Source organism: Neodiprion fabricii, chromosome 5, assembly GCF_021155785.1.
Source record: "Neodiprion fabricii isolate iyNeoFabr1 chromosome 5, iyNeoFabr1.1, whole genome shotgun sequence".
Taxonomy (NCBI): domain Eukaryota; kingdom Metazoa; phylum Arthropoda; class Insecta; order Hymenoptera; family Diprionidae; genus Neodiprion; species Neodiprion fabricii.
The window spans coordinates 28,141,839-28,162,811 of NC_060243.1; the positions used below are offsets into that span (position 1 = coordinate 28,141,839).

The window sequence follows — 20,973 nt, forward strand, 5'->3', positions numbered from 1 at the left end:
GCCACGCGCAGGTTAAGCAAATAGTTGGCCGCGCCGCAAAGTTTGAACCGAATTCTCGCCACTGTGTGAATATTTGTTGATATATCTTCTGAACCACTGCACCGCCCACTACGAAGTTTTCAAACAACCTTTTGCATTGAAGAAGGCACGCTGTGTACAAATTGTAGCCCATTCGATTAGGGCACTTTTCAGTTACGAATAATTTGTGTGCATTTTGTATCAAAACTACACTGAAACGGGGTATGAAAAATCCGAAAAAATACTCTTGAGAAGTTCACAAGAGATTCTAAAATTTTTCAGAATGAACTTTCTTCATACGTCGTGCAGGTTTTAAGCTAATTAGTAGCAAAAAATCAAAACATCGTTGAAATCAATTTATTAGATGAGTTGTCGCGAAGAAATTGTGTGTAGAAAAAATTTGAAAAAATTCAAAGTTCATCCTTTCAATACGCACTTTGATTGTGTGAAAGGGCAATCGGATTAAAATGGGCCAGGGAAACCGACCGTTCGATTTGACGTAGAATACCCCATATACTCTGCTATCGAAGTCCGTGATTTCTCTGACAATGAAACACAAGAAGTACAAAAATGTAAAAATAATGTATACGTTCATCTGTAAGCATTGATAAAAATTTTCAGGTTGACTGTACAAATAAAATTTATATTTACAACAATAACTCCACCGTAATGCTTAAGTTAGCATGTGAAAGAATTCAATTTATTCCACGAATAAAGTACCGAGCCCGGCATCAAACGTCTGAAATGACCGAGGTAAACCATTAATAAAATTTCTCAGGGCAGCTGCTTGCGGTAGACATCGTTGTACGACTAATACGTCGCTCAAAATTTTCAAATTCTCTTCAATGTCGACCAAGTCAAAATTGTCAATTACTTCATCGAGAATTAGCTTATAAACGATGTGATTTGGATGAAATGATCCAGTAAGATTTTTGAAGAACAACTCTTGAAGGATCGGTGGCGACAATTTCATGTCCTACGAAAAAAAAAGAAAATATGTAACCATTGTATTACGTTCTGTAAAATGGAGCATTAATAGATCCAATCAATCTGGAGAAATATCAATTCGCAATGAGAACTCGAAAGCGACAAACATAATGTATCTGATCACCTGATATTTCTCTTTTATTATTTGTACTGCCTCTTCTTGGAGCGATTTCTGATTTGAGCGTAAATGTAGGTAAATGTTTAGTTCCAAATCTGAGGAGACGTGTTTCTTACTCAAATATTCTCTCAGTACCTGATAAAGATTTATTAATAAATACAATGAAAGGTTTACTGATTCTATCAGACAAAAACCAATAAATATCGATCAAAGACTCACGGTTTCGGATACAATTTGATGGGCCATAATTTCCTTACATTCTACCAGCCTCTGACTAGTAGAACAATCATTTTCCTCCGTAACAAGTACTTTAGTTAAATCGATTAATCTTAACGCCGGATGCTTATCCACAGTGGTAAATTCGGGGTTTTCAAATGTAGGCCACGAGATTAGTTTCTCTTTCATTCTCAGATATTCATCTTTGCTGCTAACCTGGCAAACCAAATTTTCGAATTGTGCGAATCGATCTCCTTCCGTCATTTCAGTGTCGGAAAAAACTAATTCGCGCCGTTCCGATTTTTCAACTGCGTTTTTCTCGTCCTCGTCACTTGGGTCCGAAAAATCACCCCAGTCATCATCCCACCCCGTTTCTTCCTCGTTTGATTCAAAGGATGAAACTTCAATCGAAAATTTGTCGAACGATTTTTTGTTCAATGATCGCGACGGAGACGACGCTTCAAGTTGTGTGCAACTTTTCTCTTCCTGCCGCTTCGACTCATAAACAGGATTCGAATCATCTGTCGGGTTTTGCTCACTCTCCAAGTCAGCTAATTCGTCTTCAGCTTCGTAATCTTTGGCATTTAACAAGCGCGAAGACCAGTATATCAGCCCTTCAGCAATCGGACAGTCTTGCATGTTAGCAGCAGCTTTGGTCATCCTCGATATTAACTCTAACGGATCATAATAGTAGCCCACCTTGTCTGGCTCCAGTTTTTTGTATAGTTCTAGGGAGTAGAAATAGGCAGCTAACTGCAGTCGCAGATCTGCGTCGGGTATATCGTCAAAGGCTGGTCTGACGAAATCATTGTCACTGCTGCTGAGACTCAACAGGTATGAAATCCCCAGCAAACAGTCTTCCGTGAAGACATGACGAGCACACTCGACGAATACTGAAAAATGAAATGATTTCACCGGATGCGGCAGAATTTTACTGAGAGTTTAGAGCTGTCTGATAGTTTTCATCAGGATTCCTAAATTTTAATACGAATTGTACAGAACTTACGATGATCAATGCTGCTAATTTCAAATCCGTAGCTGGCGCATTCTCCAAGTAGGGCAACCCTGACTAGGTTTTGGCATAATTTGAATTTCTTATCTTTTATATCCGGTAGCGAGTATTTTGTGTAATTGGTATCTAAACTGCTGATCGAGCAATCCCTATGCAAACTTTCGTAGAAGCAAGAAAAACTCTGAGGGTTCTTTGCTACAGTGTCTAATTTTAGTATTTGGTCATCTGCTTCGCAGGAGTCACTACGCTGTGTGACGAAATTCAAGTTTAGGGTGTTTTTCCAGAAATTTCTATTTCCCACGTTCTTCAGCAATGAGTACGTCGACTTTTTCACCAGCTCAGCAGAGCTAATGACCATTTCGGTCGACGTTCCTATAATGTTTGGCACTAAGAACTCTTTGGACTCGACTTGAGGCTGAAAAAGTAATGAAACGTTTACAACCATTAGATACACCATTGATATTCAATAAAGCGGATGCTCACTGTAGTCATTGCATCTGTAAATTCGTCATCACTGTCCACCATTGTATCAGAAACTTCGGAAGGCAGTAAGTTCTGCAGATCTTTGTGGAGTATTTGTATCTCGATTAAATGCATCCGTTGCAATAAAGTCTCTAACAAATCAGTTGGTCCACAGTTCATAGCGAAGGACAGGCACTTTTGCCTGAACTTGAAGTCTTGGTATTCGTCGTCATTACCCAAATCAAAAACTATCTTCCATGCTGATGAGCTATTGTGGTCTATAAGCTGCTGGCAAATAGTCGCACAAGCGCTGTAGTCTTTCACCTGAAATGAATTATAATAAAGTGTGAGAGCACGTTTGATTATGAGAGAATAGCGACTGAAAAAGAATCGTCGTTCACCTTACCTCATAGGCCTTTTGCGCGACAAGTTCCAATACCTTGCCATCCCTGTTTCTGGAGTTGTATTTCTCGATCCTCAAGTATCTCGCCAGGTTAAGTAATCTTTGGGTACTTTTGTAGGCGTCCTCCTGATTGTTCAGACAGCTCTCAATCAACTTAATCCTATCTTGGCTTAATCGGACTTGAAGTGGCAATACGTTTACGTTAAAGTCGTTCAAAATTTGCAGCGAACTTATCAGCTCGTATTCCTCTTTTATTTCCGGATTATCGTCCTCTATGAGGTAGAGACACGCCCTGAGGAAACACGATAAGTTGTGTGTATTTGATAAACAGACGAGAAAAAATCGGGCTTTAGTCACTATAAGAAATTACTTGGCCAGTTCCATGCTACTATCGGTCAAGCTTTTCGAGCTATTGAAGTACTCGGTACTGGCTTGCAATACCAATTCCACCGCTTTATCATAAGGCACTTTCAGCATAGATTTTTCAGATTTCTTAGTCTCTATGAGACTTGTGCAGTTCTGAATGGTCGTTTTGTCCCCCGAAGTTAATCGAGCTGAGACACATATCTCGAAACACACTTCGATGTCGAGACAGGAAAACGTTGTTTCGTGAAGTTGAAGTATATCGTTTAATAATTGAGGCCACAATTTTTCGCTTGGAGGTAACGCGCTGTAGAAATGTCAATTGTTATTAACAACTGATACATTCATTTATAACTCATAATAATCAAAGTATAACTCACTTTACGTATCTTGCCATTTGAGTGAGCAGCATTTTAATAGTCTCACGATTAGTTTTGTTCTCTTGAATGTATTTCAGCGTAGTTTTTACATTGTATTCGCTTAGTACTCTCAAGCACTCAAGTTCCTGTTCCAGTTCCTCGATCAGACAACAAATCTTTCCTGATCCCACGTTTTCTAGACTGAACGGAATGCATTCAAATATACACTTGGCCTTTTCATACATCTTCAAATCTTTGCAAGAGTAAATGCAATCCAATGCCAGTTTCATAATAGCTTCCAAGTCTCTGATTATCTCTGTATTTTGTGTCTGTTTCAAATGTTCAAAGAATTTTACTGGCAATGTCAAGTCGTCTTCACTCAAGGACACTAAGTAGTCGTGTAATAGTTGCTGATGAGAACATCCTTGAGGCTGTGAACGCAAGTGAAAGAAAATTAGTTCTAAGAATCTATTATCTCGGAAAATAGAGCAGTAAATACATTATTCACTCACCGAGAGCCTCTCTTTTCTATGGATATAAGGAATGACAAGATTTTTAATGTTATCTACAAAATTTTTCTCATCCGATTTGCTCATCAATAGTCTTATCTTGTCGAGGTCAGAAAGTTTCTCCAATCGGGCTAGAGACATGTCTTCCATGTTTACCTTGTATATCAAATCGTCCAGCGTCTCTAATTCGAACATGAAATTCTCCAAGCCTTTGATATTCCGAGATTTGCCGATTCTTATCAGACTCAAAGCATTGTCCACCATGGAACTGTTTCTCTCTATTTGATACGCGCGAGATTTGTACCATTTTTTAAGCAGTTCTTGGGTGAGCGGCACATTTCTGAAATGAGAATATAAAAAAACTCTGTTTTCAAATAATCAATAGCAGACACAGTGATTGATGCATACCTGTAAGCTCTCAAGGCTGGATCACAGTCATAAATTAATTCAGAGCCGTCGTCATCGGACAGGCCTAGCGTCTTGCTGAATTCACTTTTTTCTGACCAATCTTTTTGACGCAACTCTAGCTGATCTGGTAAGAATAGTTGGCCTTCGTTGTCGCATTCTGGTAACAGTTTTTCGTAATCCGTTGGTTTGAGAGTTTCGGGAAAGAAGCTTATAACGGCAAGCCAGTGCGGCAGTATTTTAGCACTGTGATAAGTGAACATGATATCCACAGCCCGGTAATTACTGTCCTTTGCAAATCTGTACAATTGAATAATTTAGAACAAACTCATGAAGTGTAAAAAATAATTATTTGGATTAAAATATTTCAAGTACTGGAGAGTTTTGAATGCCAGTTGGTTTTTATTTATTCACCTAATAGCATTTTGTAGGGCGCTCAGTTTTCGAAATTCTTCGTAAAAATTTTTATTATACATCGAGGGAGCTTCTAGTATTATTTCGTAAGTTTGTAATTTATCCAGATGGTCTAAAAGCTTTCGTCTATACATCACCATTTCCTTCTGACCCTCAGTCAACTTCTCAATATTTATTTGATCTAATATTTCATTTTCTTTCTGTATCTGAAGCAAATAATTAATGAAATTAGGAAAATGCGACCACTTGAGTAATGAGATTCTGTACAAATAAAGGATATTAACAAAATACACTACCTGTCTTAAAGTCGCACCGATTTTATCCAATTCTTCGTAATCCTCATCCTCTATATCGGCAGGTGTGAACTTGCCGTCATCCTTTACACCGATGGCTAATAGAGTTTCTAAATTTGCACCTCTAAGTCCGAAATTAAGAAGCTCTCGGGATGCTTCGATTGTGTCAGGGACACGCGTTACGCACTCGTTCAGAACCCAAGACCTCTTGCTCACTTTACTCAAATGATTTTTAATCGCGTTTAGTGAAAACTCAGACTTGCGCCACTGCGTTTGGTACACCAAGTCGGTGTCCAGGTTGTAAGTGTTTGCCAAAGCTAGTGCCTCGCCGTATTCCTATATTTCATTATGTAAAATTCTAGTTAAACTCGTTTTGTTATTTTTTACGCATTCCTTTAATTTCACATTAAAATGTGAATCAGATACTTTACTTCGATGTCAATCTTCCTAGAGTACAACTCCTCTGGAGTCGTGCTCTTCAATCCCAATATTCTATATGTTCGGTGAATCAGTTTCGATTTTTTTCTCTTCGGCTGAAACCTTTCCATATCAGTTATGGAGTAAAGAGCACTTTGAAACAAACTTCCTGCGTATTTCAGAGCCGTTGGTCTTTCGTTTTCTTCTTCTTCTTTTTCACTCTCCGACGATGAGTCTTCAAAAAAATTTAAGCATTGTAACAATCATGGTAAAAGGTTCTGAATTATTGGATCGAAGTACGTTTTGAACAAAAATCGTGGTACCTGAATTTTGGCTCTCATTTGTCGAATCTCTGCTCCTCTTTTTGCTCGTCAAGAATGTCTCGCAGTCTAAACTGAGGAAACCACGGTCTGGGCAGAGTTCAGATATTTGTGGTTGTCCGTATAAAAATTCAGGACTGGCACCTAGAAGGTTGCGCAAATTCTTGATCGAGCAAACGGAAACGGAACCACAGTATCTTGCTATTATAACAGACTGTAAAAAATTACTAACGTTGTATTAAATTATTATATTATGATTTATAATGTTAATATTAGAAACAAACCATTCCTTATTATTGGTTCATTATATTGAATAATTTCGAAGCAGAATTATTTTGCGAGCATAAATGTCTTTATAAATGGTAAAGACAACGTTCTTGAATATCTTACATGATTTGACCACCAATTGACGTCAATAGGATGAAATTCTGAAAATCCAGGTGGTAATTTTCTCAATTTAACAAGACCAAGGGGGTTCACAGCATCGGCATCTGGTTGCTCATTGGGCCCCCACTTTTTGTGGAGCCTTAAGCTTGGCAAATTCCATATTGTTATTGAGCCATCAGTATGTAAACAGGCAAGCAGATCTCCGTTTGGTGATATACTGTTTTTAAATATGACAGATTCGATTTGGGAATGCAAAGTAGGCAGATAATTCCAAATTGAAAAACTTGAATTTGCACCAGTGCTCTCTTCGTTTGCAAACGACAACTTGTAATATGGATAATCATTGAGGATGCGCCACGATGTTAGACCAGATTTTGAAGAGATAGTCTGAAACACGTAAGTTAGTTTTACACAACACCAATGCTTTACAGTTATCAGCAAAGATGCAGTTACGACATGACACGAGTTGTAAATAACAAAAAAAAAAAAAAAAGAAGAGATTCCAAAGATCTAGTTAAATAAAATCTAGAGAAATAAGTACTGATTACATTACAACTTCAGCAATGAGTAGTCAGTAATGAAACTCACATGCAAGTTTTGCGTGATGTTACTGCCAGCGACAAAGAGTAAATTGTGTCTATCGTTATAAGCGACGGCGCTGACGCCGTTTCTGTACAAGCTGCCGAATGAAAATTCATGGCTTTCCTCGAATGCTTCAGTAGCTGATACGTAATAGGCCTTTAATAGTCCGCTGTAAGTAATGACAAGAAATTCATAGGCCCATTTCAGACTCTTAACTCTGGTTTTAACGAATATCATTGAAGCAACGGCATCGCCAGCTTCCAGAATATTCGGATTTTGGGACAAGTTCTTAGGACTTATATTGAACACATTGTTTCCCAATGAATTGTAGAATGACAAATAGCCGTTGCTCGATGCGACCACGAGCAGCGAACAGTCGGGGCTCCACACGACTTTACGCCATTGCGGAAAGGCATCTTTAGGTACTGCGAATCAAAATCAATATGTGAAAGTATTGAGGGTTTATAAAGATCCTGCTGTGAGGGTAAATATGGATTGTTTAAATGGGATTTTGCATACCCGACGCTTTGCCAACGACGGAAGAGTACTCGTCTTTGGATTTTCTTATTTCTATCAAATTATCTTGCAAGATGGCAAGCAGGCTTCCTTTGTCTCCGACAGCAAATTTCCATTGTAACGTCAGTCCGATTTCAAAGGATATAGACTCGGGCAACGAGTACCTATTGTTCAAATATCTCAGGGCAATTTTTATCGTTCCTGTAGCTGGTAGGATGGCTGCGGTGTCGTTTTTGCATCTCTGAAGTAGCAGATATACAATTGGAATTATTAATTTCTGTAAACTGGGTTGTCAGAGGTAGAAGAAAAACCCCGCATGACTGATTTCTGAATGTAGACCAATCTGATGATTCTTTCTACTGTTTCATTCACGATAAAAGACGAATAAAATGCATATTCAGTCAGGATGGGTTAAAGGTTAAGTGGTGCTAAACGCCGGAAATAGGTTAGAACTTGACATAGGCTTAAGCAGATTTTTTGACAACTTCATCACGCAATCTTACCGATAATTCGGGCTCTTGTTTGCGCACATAATATTCCAAAAGTTCGTATAATATCGACTGCTCATCACACTCCTCGGTGCCGTCAACCCCCATGTTTTGATCTGGTTTTACAGCCATCAGCTGTCAAGCTCGCGAAGTTTAGTTTTAAGGTTAGGTTTGGTTACATCCAGGATGAATTCTGCGAATTCCGTTGCTTCTATCAACATCCCCAACTCGCATGGCGCAAGCGTAAATGATATGAAGGAAATGTTAGTAGCCTTTTACCAGAGTTACACTCTGTCTCTCTCGCTCTGCGCTGTGATTGGCTATATGCTCCCCTATAGCAAATCACGGCGCAGAGCAAGAGAGACAAAGTGTAACACTGAACATTGGAATGTTACCTCTTTGTGCTTTATTTGCATATAAGTTCGATGGTTAGTTCTCGATTCCGACACCAGCTGGCAGCAGTCGCCAGCGTGATTGAATGCTGAGCACTGAAATGGTCAGGTACTGAGATGGGTACTGAGTAGGTTAATAGGAGGTTAATCGGTGTAAACAAAACTCAAGAAAGACTGCGGATTATTACTTTAACAGTTGTATTTCTACAATTTTCCGGCTTTCTTGTTGAACAATTGAAATGTCGGATGGTGAGGACGACTTCATGTGCGAAGAGGAAGAAGATTATGGCTTGGTACGACTTTACTTCAACCACAATTCTCCAGTCATTCATCGATCTTTTTTATATTAAGGTTATGTTCTCACCCTGCGCCGAAATAACGTCGAAACCGTTTCCGTTTCATCTCAATAATGAAAAACCACTTGGAAAATCCGCTTGCCTTCTCTGCCTATCCTTTTGTTATCTGCATTTACCCGTTTTTATTGTCTTTGGTATTTCCTGTAATCATATATCTCTTGAACTGAACACACTGCATACCGATGTAAAGATTAACTAAACTTGCCATCAGAATGCAAATTTTAGCCAGAAACGCCGGGTGAAATCAATTTGCTCTTCATGTGCATTATGTTTTTTTTCAGGAATATTCAGAGGATTCCAACTCTGAGCCCGATGTGGACTTGGAAAATCAATATTACAACAGTAAAGCACTCAAGGAAGATGATCCTAAGGCGGCGTTGCAAAGCTTTCAGAAGGTACTGGACCTGGAAGGTGGCGATAAAGGAGAATGGGGATTCAAGGCGCTCAAACAAATGATCAAAATCAACTTCAAACTGGTGTGTCTTTATATCGAATAAGACAGCCTCATTCTGTTGCATCGGTGGTATTGTCTAAACACATCTCTTTTCTTATTACAGTTGAACTACAAGGAAATGATGACTCGATACAAGCAGCTCTTAACATATATTAAAAGTGCAGTAACGAGAAATCATTCAGAAAAATCAATCAACTCGATTCTGGATTATATCAGCACTTCAAAAAACGTTTGTACAAACTTGAACACGTTTTGTGTAATTTTTTTCAAATAAATAGCTCTGGACATCGGTATAGTTGGAATTGAAAGCAAATGACTTTGGAAAGTGTGCAAACATGTACAAAAGTTTTAATTTAATCTTTCAGCAACTATATGCAAGCAAATGATAGGATCTATTTCCTCATTATTTCAGATGGAATTATTGCAAGACTTTTACGAGACAACTCTAGACGCACTAAAAGATGCGAAAAATGACAGGCTCTGGTTCAAAACGAACACAAAACTTGGGAAGCTATATTTCGATCGATCAGATTTTAACAAATTGGCAAAAATACTGAAACAGCTTCATCAGAGTTGTCAGGTAGGTATTGTAAGAAAATTTTCTCTCAACCACCGCTGCTTAAAGGATTCCTTATTTTTTGCTTATTTTTTTTGTAAAATCCTTCGCATGTTCGTCGCGTTATTGACCAACACCCAACGCTTTTCGACGAGCTCAAAATTCCTTCGTTATTTCAGACCGATGACGGAGAGGATGATCTCAAAAAAGGTACACAATTACTCGAAATTTACGCTCTCGAAATCCAAATGTATACGGCACAGAAAAATAACAAAAAACTCAAAGCTCTATATGAACAAAGTCTCCACATCAAAAGTGCCATTCCGCATCCGCTCATCATGGGAGTAATCAGAGGTAATTTTTCAAAGGGTAGAATTTCATCTTATTTGCGAACATATCTGCAACTTTATCTTTGTACAGAATGCGGGGGTAAAATGCACCTCAGAGAAGGAGAATTCGAGCGGGCTCATACTGATTTCTTCGAAGCGTTTAAAAACTACGACGAATCCGGTTCCCCGAGGCGTACGACGTGTTTGAAGTATCTGGTTTTGGCTAACATGTAAGCATAAGCTCGTATCGTCCATGCAAATGAAAATTTTAAGTTTTTGCACATTTTTGTGGACATTGTTGTTGACATTTTTTTCAACTTGACTCTGTGTTCCGTTTAGGTTGATGAAGTCTGGTATAAATCCGTTCGACTCTCAAGAGGCAAAACCCTACAAAAACGACCCAGAAATACTCGCAATGACTAATCTGGTCGTCAGTTATCAAAACAATGACATCAACCAATTTGAGTCCATTCTAAAGCAAAATAGAAACAACATAATGGACGATCCCTTCATTCGTGAACACATTGAAGACCTTCTGCGCAATATTAGAACCCAGGTGAAGTTAAATGAACATAATTTTTGTCGACTTTAAAACAAAATGGGCTTGTTAATAAAACTTGTATACTTCTAGGTGCTTATTAAGCTTATCAAACCGTATACAAGAATCCACATACCCTTCATCAGTAAAGAATTGAATATCGACGTTTCCGAGGTCGAGAGTCTGCTGGTTTCCTGTATTTTAGATAGCACAGTACGCGGTCGCATTGATCAGGTAAGGATTTTCACCGCGAATCACGCGTCGAAAAAAGTATTATTTTGCTTTTTTAATTTTTTTTCAGGTGAACCAAGTCCTCGAATTAGATAAAAAATCCGTCTGCGGCGCGCGTTATACCGCTCTAGACAAATGGACGAATCAATTACAATCATTGCACGTAGCCGTCGCTAATAGAATGTCGTAAATAAATGCAATTACAGCGAATCGTCCGTGATACGTTGTGAATGATTCAACGAAAATATTGTACCATGGTAATAACGCATATAATTATATATTTGTCATTAATCTTCTACAATAACATTGCAAGCTGCATTCGATATCGATAAAGATAGTTTCGAATAAAATTTAACGTGATATTTTCAAAACTGTTGTACTATTTTCTTACCCCGATGACAACTTTCGATCGCTTTCGATCTTTTCGGACGGCATTTAATCACTAGCATTCGCATTTTATTTCGTCAAATTTTGTCGTTGCTTGCATAAAAAATTACTTACAATTAGTCGTAGTTGTAATAATATGCTTACGTAGCTGCGGTTCCTCCGGACACGAGAACTATAAGCTGAAAGAGTCGCGTTACATGCCAACAAGGACTGGATATAAGCGCGGGTATTCCACAGGGGTTTTCTTTTTCTTCGAGGAAATACACAGTATTATACGGGGGCGGCGGCATTAAGAAACCATTACTTCCGACCTGGGACAGTTAAAGTCCTTGCAGCTGCTGGAACACGTTCCATTTTTATGAGAAAGAGTTTCCTACGCGTATAATAGAAGTGTTTTCATGTTATATAACTATAACTACAATCCTCACGGATTGTTCCCCGTACGCATATGATGCCGAACAGGTTTTCCCACTTTATCTTGCGTACAGAATTAAATTAGTTGCTATTTTCGTTTTTCGTTTGGATCAATATAAGCGTTACGATGGAACGGAATTTTTACGGTGAGTGGATATTATTAGGATGTTTTGTTTCCAAGCGACAACTTTTTCGTTCCACCCTCAAAAACTTTCTCTACATCCCAATAGAAAAAAAAATTCTTGCGGAAGGATATTTCTTAAAACGAATTGTAAAATGTTGCTTTTCGAATAACATTGGCTCACTGTTATTTTAAAAAACTTTTTATTCTCGCTAGCGTTTTGCACAGAATTAAATCCATTACCTCTATCCTTTAAAAAAAAAGTTTTTGTACAAATTTAGCCATGTATACAGATACCGAACGTACGATATTTCTTGACAAGCATTTGGACCTGCAGGAGATTAATTTGCACTTAACGCAAATTCAAAACAAGAATTTTCACTTCAGTTCGCGAGGCATAATATTAAAATCTCCTGTGACATAATCGGCTTATCTTTTCCCTGTCACCATTCTGCTGCTATTATTTTTACGCATTCCGATGAACGCGTATATCTGTAGGATTAGTCGGAGATTAAATAGCAGCGGTATATATATTTTCGCATAATCGCGTAACCGCGATTTTCACCGTATCACACTTTCAAAACTCCATATTTCCGCACAAGTGAACATACATGTGTTCATTTTTTGTTCGACGCTTACTCTCTACGTACGTACCTACGTCTCTCAAGTTTTATTCCCGTTCCCTGAGCACCCGAGGGTTCGTATAATATAAACTCGTTTACTTTTTAAGATTTTAATTGGCTGACAGCGAAATTTTCACTCTGGTTTTAACCGACGTAGCTTTTTTCCTTCGTGTAACATACGTGGTATAGATATCCATGTGTATCATGTATAAGGTAGGTCCTTGTAAATTCTGATATGAAAAAAAAAGAAAATTATTTTTCCGTCGCTTTCCCTCCAACACACAACTGACAGATCGTACCGTCAGCTTAATACGTTTTGCAAAAATCTTAATACGAGTACTGCGCGTGCCGATTGAACTTTTTGTATTAAATTCCGTTTTGGATTTGGCATAAAATTTACATCAATTAATCCCCGGAGGGCTGTACAAAATTTTTCTCCCATAAAATGTTATATCTTTCCTTTTTTTTTCACCGACGATTAAAAGAAATGAGAAAAAAATTCCATACCCGTAGTTTTCCGAATCGTCGTCATTGGCTGAAATAGACGCAGAAGGGGGGGAAAAATGACGAAAAACAAGGAATTTAATAATTACACGACAATTAAAACGTTTGTTTTGGTAAATCGGTAGGTACGTGATTCGAATTGTTCTACTAACGAGGATTTGCTTTTATCCGTTTTACTTTTTGCTTGTTCGGTTTTTTTTTTTTTCTGCCCCTTTTTAATCAATGTTATTATTGATCTTCCCTGTATTCTTGTATATCTATATTGGCAAATTTGCCTCGCTAAATTGCAGCGGCACAGGGATTATATCGAACAGCTAACCGGTTACCTGCAGAGCCTGCACTATTCATACCTACGCATAGCTTTGCCAGGGCGTCCAGACAGGGACCGAAACAATTCTATTAAAATTTCAGCTATCTCTGCTGCAGCTTCTCTATGGGAATTCTGGATTATATCTATGCGCACATGCATATTTATACGACTATACATAGATAGTAGGCAGTTGGCGAGAGGCGCGTTACTTGTTCCGTTTACATATTGCATAACGTGTGTTTGACAAAAATAAATATAAAGTGTAACATGCACGCTCATAGGCGATAATTTTTCCTCCTTCAAACTCGTAAGCGATTAGAAATTCTAACGTTCTACATATGACGATAAAGTGACGCACGAATAGCGCACGCTTTTTTCCCTTATATCCCGGTTTTATTTTCTTACACATATCTCGCTAGATTACTTTGGCCGTGAAGCCAAACGACGCTTAAACCGTGAAGTGGTATTCATCCTAAAGAAAATTAATTCGGAGCTGGAGGTGAACTACCTGTTTATGAGTATAGAATACAGGGCGTTCCAGTTTTCGTTTAATCGTACCAGAAAATTTTGTTCAATTAAATTACCGACGTCAATGCTGGGATTTTCACATCAAGACTGCAATTTAGTTCGATCCTTGTGACGAAATTTTTTTTTTCACAGCTTTCACATTCGCTGACAAGATATAATGATCGTAGTGGAACGATTATACCAGGACACCCAGTAAGCTCTCGACTTTTCGAGGGTGAAAACGTTCTCCTGCTGTTCGTTTTTCTTACCACTGTTCTTTCTTATCCTACACACCTATAATTAACGCGTGCGAGGGAAACCTTACAGGAAATTCGAGATACGAACCGCTCGAGTATATCTTCTTAACTTTTTCGCAGGTCAAGTTGTAGGTGTTCTTGAGATTACTTTTATATCCGCGATATACCGTCGTTTTTACCCTAATGCGATTTTATCAAGGCTTGACTGGTTTAGGTACACGGAAAAAAAAGATGTAAGAAAGAAAATGGACAATTTTTTCGTACATTCTTTTTTACCAGTTTCGTGGAGCATGGTACAAACCTTCGAAGCTGGGAATCGCAGCCGAACACTGTGTGAAACCAGTGAGCGATCAAATGCTGACGTCGATATGAAAGCGGAGAGAATAGGAAAAGGAGAAAAGTAACGAAAAAAAGGAGCGAACGAGAGAGAGGAAGAGGAGAGAGAAAAATCAGCGAGCACGTCACCGACCGACGGCCTTCCTTCGGTGGCCGAGGGTCAGATCGGGTCAGAGGTCAGCAAACTTTGCGTAAGTCTATTTGAAACTGCCTAATATTATCCCGGTTTCTCCCGCTATATTTACGCGTATCCCATTTCCTGTGTTTTATACAGTTAGATTACGCACCTATGGATCCACTACTTGACAAAATTCAACCCCAGTCTATATTCCGCGTTCAATTTCGAGTTTTTAGTTCCAAAACGTATGTCGGTATACATTGCCGTACTTATTAATTCAAATGCTTGGTGTGAAGTTAGCTTCAACATGGCCGATCTGTCCACCCTGATATGAAATCAATATGGCCGCCGTTAGTACACGCTTCAGATTTTATTTCCTCTACACGATTAATTTTATCACGGATCAGTTATCGATTTTTGTTTTACGCTAGTCAGAATAATGGCAAGAACAGTTTGGTTACAATTTCAACATCGTTGGCGACTCGATAACTCGGAGATTAGTTCGCAAGACTTACTTGGATACTTTTGCTCGCGGGTCTATTCATGAGGAGGGTTCGTATCTGGCGGAGAAACTGCAAATAGAACGAATGGGATGATTGAATATCTGAAAGCAGATTGGAAGAGAAATGGCAGTTTTTATATTTCCGGGTACTTATGCATGGGGGCTATAGACGGCAACCATATTGGTCTGGGTTCCGGTGAGCGACCAAGCTCGACGGTTTCTCTTTAAATCCCGGCCCGGTAAGCCAGTTGGGATACTAAAAGTGGGTGAAAACTATAAAGATATAAAACTGTAAATCCGTGCAGGCTGGATGCGTGTTATATATTTATGTATCTGCCGTATGTGTGTATATGTACAGCCGCATTATACAAGCTCGAGATAATAATTTAAAACTTCTCTGAGGATTTTCCCCACGATTAAACTTCTTCGCGCATGCATAATATTTCGCGAAGGTGATGAAAAATATGCGGTTGCACAGCCGCAGTGGAATGATATCTTTTATTCTCTCGCCTAGATGCAGATATGACCTGAGAACCACTCAAGCCATCCGCCGGGATTCAAGTCAGCTGACAACGAGCCATAAAAATCGATTGCCGGATTTATTCATTACGAAGTCAGAATATTTCAATTCTGTAATAATAAGAAAAAAGAAATAAAGAAATCATTCGACCCTCGATAAGAACCATGTCGTTCTTACCGTGTCGGATATATGTCGGATACGAATGTTCAAATGGTTTTGTTGAGAAAATATTGCAAAGCACAGCTGCCTGTGAGCTCGTGAAATTGAAGCTTTCGTTCCGGTTTCCGGAACAATTATACACATACGTTAGGTGCGAGAAGTAAGTGAACAGGATGAACTGTTACGACTCGAGTAATCATTTGGCTGCAAGAATAGGAGTTTCAGGTGAAATTCCAGAGCCATTACATAGACGATGAAATCGGTAATGGTACGGCTTCTCTTGTAGAATCGCGGTAGAATTTGATACCGTCGCATTATACGTCGTGAGCCACCCTTGCGGTGTTCAAAACGTTGTGCGTGTGCGTGTGTGTTTAAGCAATTTAGTACGGAAATCTTGCGAACAAACCAACGTGAACAACGCGTTATGATGAAGACGACAGAATTGGGTATAGCGGAACAGTCACACACGCTTTAATCCACGTTTATGTATACAAAGTTCAGCTGTGTTTGTGTCGTTGCGATACCAGGCGTACCGTATATACGATATTTATGCATGCACGTACGTACTTATGTATGCCTGTATCAGTGTATGCAAGGGCGTATGTGTACGCACAACGGGTGAGGGAAAGACGGTACGTTTCCTGCTCTGTTTCGAGGATTGTTATTCAGGCCGCGTTCACGGCTATGTAAATGTTAGCTAACCCACACTGCAGAGGGGGACCCCCGCCCTCCTCTCCACCCCCGGCGGCCACCCCGACTCCCCAGACGCCCCCAAGGCATGATCCTACCCGCCATTTCCCCCATTTTTCCTTCTCCTTTCACCCAAGGGCGCCACTGGGAACGTGGGTCCGTTTCAAGGTTCATTTTTGTTCTGTTTTCTTTCCTTCTTTCCCTCTTTTCTGTCCATTTTTTTTTTCTCCAGCAACCCCTACCATCGTCCTTTGCTCTCTTCTGCTACAGCTGCTTGAACACTTTTTTTCTGTATAATGATCCATTTAAGCATTACGCAACCTGTTTTTCGCGAATTTCACCTTGTTCCATCCTCCACCGCCGTTATAACGCACCATAATGCTAGATCAACTTAATGGGGTGATTCACACTAAAAAGTATCTAATTTCCGAGGGACGCGTTACCCGACAATGTTTATTTATACATGTACAGTCGCTGCGTTTACACGTGGTTTTATTCATTAAATTTTCAACCATTATTCCAGCCGCGCTAGAAAGGTCAATCCCAGTGCAGAATTGACTCGTTTTACATCAGCAACTTTGGATGCAGGCGAGAATTATTTAGTAAGCAAACTCGTACGCGGTAATGAAAAATCAATCAGGTCAGCACTGTATAATCAGCACAGACTGATCTGCGCTAAATTTTTACTAAACTAATCGTTTGACCATCACTGACGTCCAAATACTTGAAAGTCTACGTGCTGTGCAAAAAATCGAAAATGATTATATATTCAAAAAATGTATTACAGACCATTCAATCGAAATACATGTATGGATAAGTAAGCAGAACTCCGAGAGCTTGTAGCATTAATATATCGGTATTCGTATAACCTGTTTACAATCAGCTATCTTCCTTTTCGGACGCCATATTGCTCAGCAGGTAAGAAACTTAAAAGTTATACTTACCAACTCGAAAGACGAGCAGTGGCCAGATTTTGATTTACAACGGCAAAACTTGGGCTCGGTTTTCTTGCCGCTTGAGTCCGTTTCTTACTCGGGTGATCCCACCGAGCGTTGTCACAGTGTGCAGTGAAGTACCAACACTAAACCTACACCTAGTCACTGCCTGGTCGAGTGCAGGGTAGCGAAAGTCGGTTGCGGCGCAGCGAGCGAACCCCTTTTGATAAAAGTTCTTCAGGAAGAAAGTTAATTTAAGTGAAAACTCTATTTTCCGTGTGTCCCTTTCCATCGCTGTGCAGGGTGAGAGTGCCCGGTTTTATGTATCTATACCTCGGATCTCGAAGGTAAAAACTGAAGTCTTCCCCGGGAATTTCATTCGCCTCATTCTGGACGAAGATGAAGCGTCGAACCGATCGCTCGGTCGACCAACCTCCGTTCCTTTGGATCACGCCTTTGGAAAGTAGGAATTTCCGGACGCGGAACTATCCTTCTAAGAAAAGGGGAACCAGAGCGGCGATTATTAACCGATCGAGATTAACTTCGCGGCAATTAATTATCTGAATAAATTAGGCAACGAGGAAATGAATGGCATTTGTTATCGGCGGTAAGCACTCGCTTTGGGCCAGATTGAGAAATGGTCCCGGAGCCGGGGGCGCGACGCTGGTTGATAGCTGAGCACGGTACGTAGCTCGATTCGTCTCATGAAATCCCGGTAATACGGCGCCCTTTCAATTGGCACTGAAATGAGCTCAATGAAGCCCGGAAACCAGCGAGCCACCCGCCCCTCTTATTCCGCTCTCTAGCCACCCTATCAACCGAGAATGTCTATAGCGCCTCACCCTCCCCAAACAGCCGGCTGTTTCCTCTTTGAAATTAGCCTCTGTGCAGCTGCCGCTCGTCTGTGTCACACCCGCAGAAATCGGCCCGCAAGACCGCGGAACCGCATCTCCGTATTTTGCAGACAAGAAAGCCTAATTGCTGTTTTGTGGCGCTAGAAGCGGTTGCCGAACTGGCCTTTAAGGGTTGTTACAGCGGTTGCAAACACGATACGGAATGCCTGCAGCGCGGAAGTTGTTCAGTTGCAGCTTGGAAAGCGCGTCAAGTTTCAACGGCACAATTGCCGAGTGTGCGTACCATGCAATTCCCTGTGAATACCGGTGTATGCTCTTCCAATTCAAAAGCTCATGCATACTGATTCTCTCAAGCTTTCTTTACCACGGCTTCACACTCTTCGTAATGATAAGTACGTTAACCTCGGAAGACTGTTATTATTTTTTCATTAAGGGGGTTACACCTAGTTAAGAAGTCGAAAAAACGCGCTTTTTTTCAAAGATTTTTTACGAAGAGGTATTTCAATTTGGTAATATAAAAATTTATGTACATATCGGGGTAACGTTGAGCTTCATTTTGATATTTCTTATTTGTAACAATAATGATTCTTAAACCTGATATAGCCTTTAGAAAAAAAGCGTCTTATGACGAAAAACAAAAATGATTTAGTTAATATGAGGTATTATCTGGTCTTTAATCGAAGGAATAAGCACAATATTAATTTTTAACTAAACGGCTGCTTATCAATTAAAAATGTTCGCCTTATTTGTTATGATATATAAAATATTTATCGGTGAGAAAAAACCTTCGATCAAGGGCTGAAAAATATATTCATCATGCTTGTGTAAAAATTTGAAACTGATCGGTTCAGCCGTTTCCGAGAAATCTTGCTCATCGACTTTGAAACCATAGTTTTGAAAAAAAAACACGTTCAAAGTTTCACAAGCACTTTCAAACGCTCGGGGGAGTTTTTGAAAATGTGCGCGTAACTTGGAGAATATTTGTCAGATCGACGTGAAATTTTCTTTGTATATACTATAATGTATGCGCATTAAGAAAATGAAATAAAAAAAAAATGATTTGCAAAAATCCTGACTAGGTATAACCCCTTAACCGATGAGCTTTACTCTCTGTAAAGTTGAGCGAAAATGTCCTATCAGAGACTGTGCCAGTCAGCTTTACCACTTTGTAACTATTAAATTATCATAAGTTCGAAAATCAGGCGACCAGCATTGACTTCACGTAGTACAACGTTACGGAAACTATCGGTTATAATATATGGGAAGAGTGTGAGCCATAGTCATAGAGGGTCGAGAAGATAGGAGAACCGTTGGAAACGTACCGAACAGTACCTAACCAAGAAGCGAGGAGGCGTGGATCGAGTGTCGATCGGAGCATGGATTTTGGATTGAATTGAAACTTAGCAATTAGAAGTTATTGGTACTGCCTTGGCTACGCCAGCCATTCTGCACTAAACTTTGTTCCGCTGATTCAGACGATACACAACATGTAGTGCATACACCGCAGTCCTGTAGCCTCGCCCTGCGGTGCCATCCTCCAAAGTTCAGAGTCCCGGCACATCGGACTGGAAAAGCACAACAAGCGTTTTTCAAGGGTCGAGTTTTAAATTCGGAAAAGTCCGTTCCTGAAGATCGGCAGTTTTTTGGAGGTAAGCCAATCCCATGGAGAGAATCGGGCCGCTCGCTTAAGCGAGGGAATATATATGGTTGCATATTGTGGCGCAGTAGGGAGCAGCCATTGGACGCTTAGTGTCTCTGGCTTTGATCAGCAAAGCTTATGATTAATTATTGCGCCCTCTGCCTCCCGGGGCTACTCGCCATGCTGTTCCTAATTCTCCAACGGTGCGTAGACAGCTCGGATGTTCAGATCCAAGTGTCACCTGCACTTGACGCCGCAAAGACAGACAAGACAGTCATCTTGCATCCCACATTCCCGGTCCCATGTGCCATTCTTTGACAGTACCGCGTGCCATTAATCTCCTCAGGAATATCAGTCGGTAAAACCAAGCTAAGAGCAAGAGGCTGTGGGAGAAAATGCTGGTTCATCGGTGTAGGGTCGACATCGTCCTACTAAGAATTTCCTGAATCAATATTTCCCTCGAAGCTTCGGTTGTATATTTGAATTTGAGGATCGGTGTAGTGGACCGGTTATTTGCCCCGCTACCGGGAACGCGGATGTGAAAAGTTAAACAGCGAGAGGGTGCCGGTTAATTTTATTATGAATTTTCCGAGTAGAGGACCCAGTTTAGTCCTCTTCAAATATTACGTCGCCAAGTGTGAACTGCGACGTTATCACACGGTATTATATTATATATTATGGTAAAGGGCCTTCAGGTTCGGAGGAAGTTGTACGACCCCGGCTTATAGGGCACTCGAGACGCTATCTGATGCTAATCTTCACCCCCAGCTGTAATCTTAACGACGTTACAACCAAGTGGAACAAAGACGTAATTTGACTCCGCGCCTTATTCTTACTCCTGTCAAGCTTTCGCGCGGTTATATTAACCGCGAACAAACGTGATGAACATAATAGAGCCACGCATACGTGATGCTGGTTGTCGGAACGCGTTATCGGGACTATATATGTTCCAACGAATCACACGATCCGTGC

At 40.1% G+C, this 20,973-nt stretch overlaps 2 protein-coding genes across 6 annotated transcripts in view; one reads left to right on the plus strand and one right to left on the minus strand.

Annotated features, from left to right (window-relative positions):
- The window catches only part of LOC124182430 (COP9 signalosome complex subunit 2), a 31,609-nt gene extending 20,119 nt beyond the window's left edge, over positions 1-11,490 (plus strand). Inside the window, exons 1-9 of one of the 4 annotated variants that reach the window (XM_046569724.1) lie at positions 8,740-8,954; positions 9,299-9,493; positions 9,575-9,700; positions 9,884-10,060; positions 10,207-10,381; positions 10,448-10,586; positions 10,696-10,912; positions 10,988-11,128; positions 11,196-11,490. In XM_046569724.1, the coding sequence (XP_046425680.1) occupies positions 8,901-8,954; positions 9,299-9,493; positions 9,575-9,700; positions 9,884-10,060; positions 10,207-10,381; positions 10,448-10,586; positions 10,696-10,912; positions 10,988-11,128; positions 11,196-11,315 (1,344 nt within the window). In that variant the 5' untranslated portion in view covers positions 8,740-8,900 and the 3' untranslated portion in view covers positions 11,316-11,490. Of the gene's footprint in view, positions 1-8,739; positions 8,955-9,298; positions 9,494-9,574; positions 9,701-9,883; positions 10,061-10,206; positions 10,382-10,447; positions 10,587-10,695; positions 10,913-10,987; positions 11,129-11,195 lie in introns of those variants that run through there. The other 3 variants (XM_046569725.1, XM_046569722.1, XM_046569723.1) reach the window with 3 other exon arrangements.
- LOC124182407 (neuroblastoma-amplified sequence-like) lies at positions 356-8,531 on the minus strand. Of its 2 annotated transcripts, XM_046569640.1 has the most exons (19): positions 8,285-8,530; positions 7,785-8,022; positions 7,272-7,690; positions 6,687-7,070; positions 6,300-6,510; positions 5,991-6,211; positions 5,563-5,895; positions 5,267-5,472; positions 4,856-5,152; positions 4,451-4,787; positions 3,960-4,369; positions 3,587-3,886; positions 3,220-3,508; positions 2,835-3,137; positions 2,346-2,766; positions 1,343-2,232; positions 1,130-1,258; positions 670-994; positions 356-560 (listed from the first exon to the last, which is right to left on the minus strand). In XM_046569640.1, the coding sequence occupies exons 1-18, from the start codon at positions 8,399-8,401 to the stop codon at positions 719-721; spliced, it is 5,781 nt and encodes a 1,926-aa protein (XP_046425596.1). In that variant the 5' UTR covers positions 8,402-8,530; the 3' UTR covers positions 356-560; positions 670-718. The 2 variants fall into 2 exon arrangements, with proteins under 2 accessions (XP_046425596.1, XP_046425597.1); XM_046569641.1 differs by lacking the exon at positions 356-560 and having other exon boundaries at positions 641-994; positions 8,285-8,531.
- Positions 11,491-20,973: the final 9,483 nt, after the last annotated feature.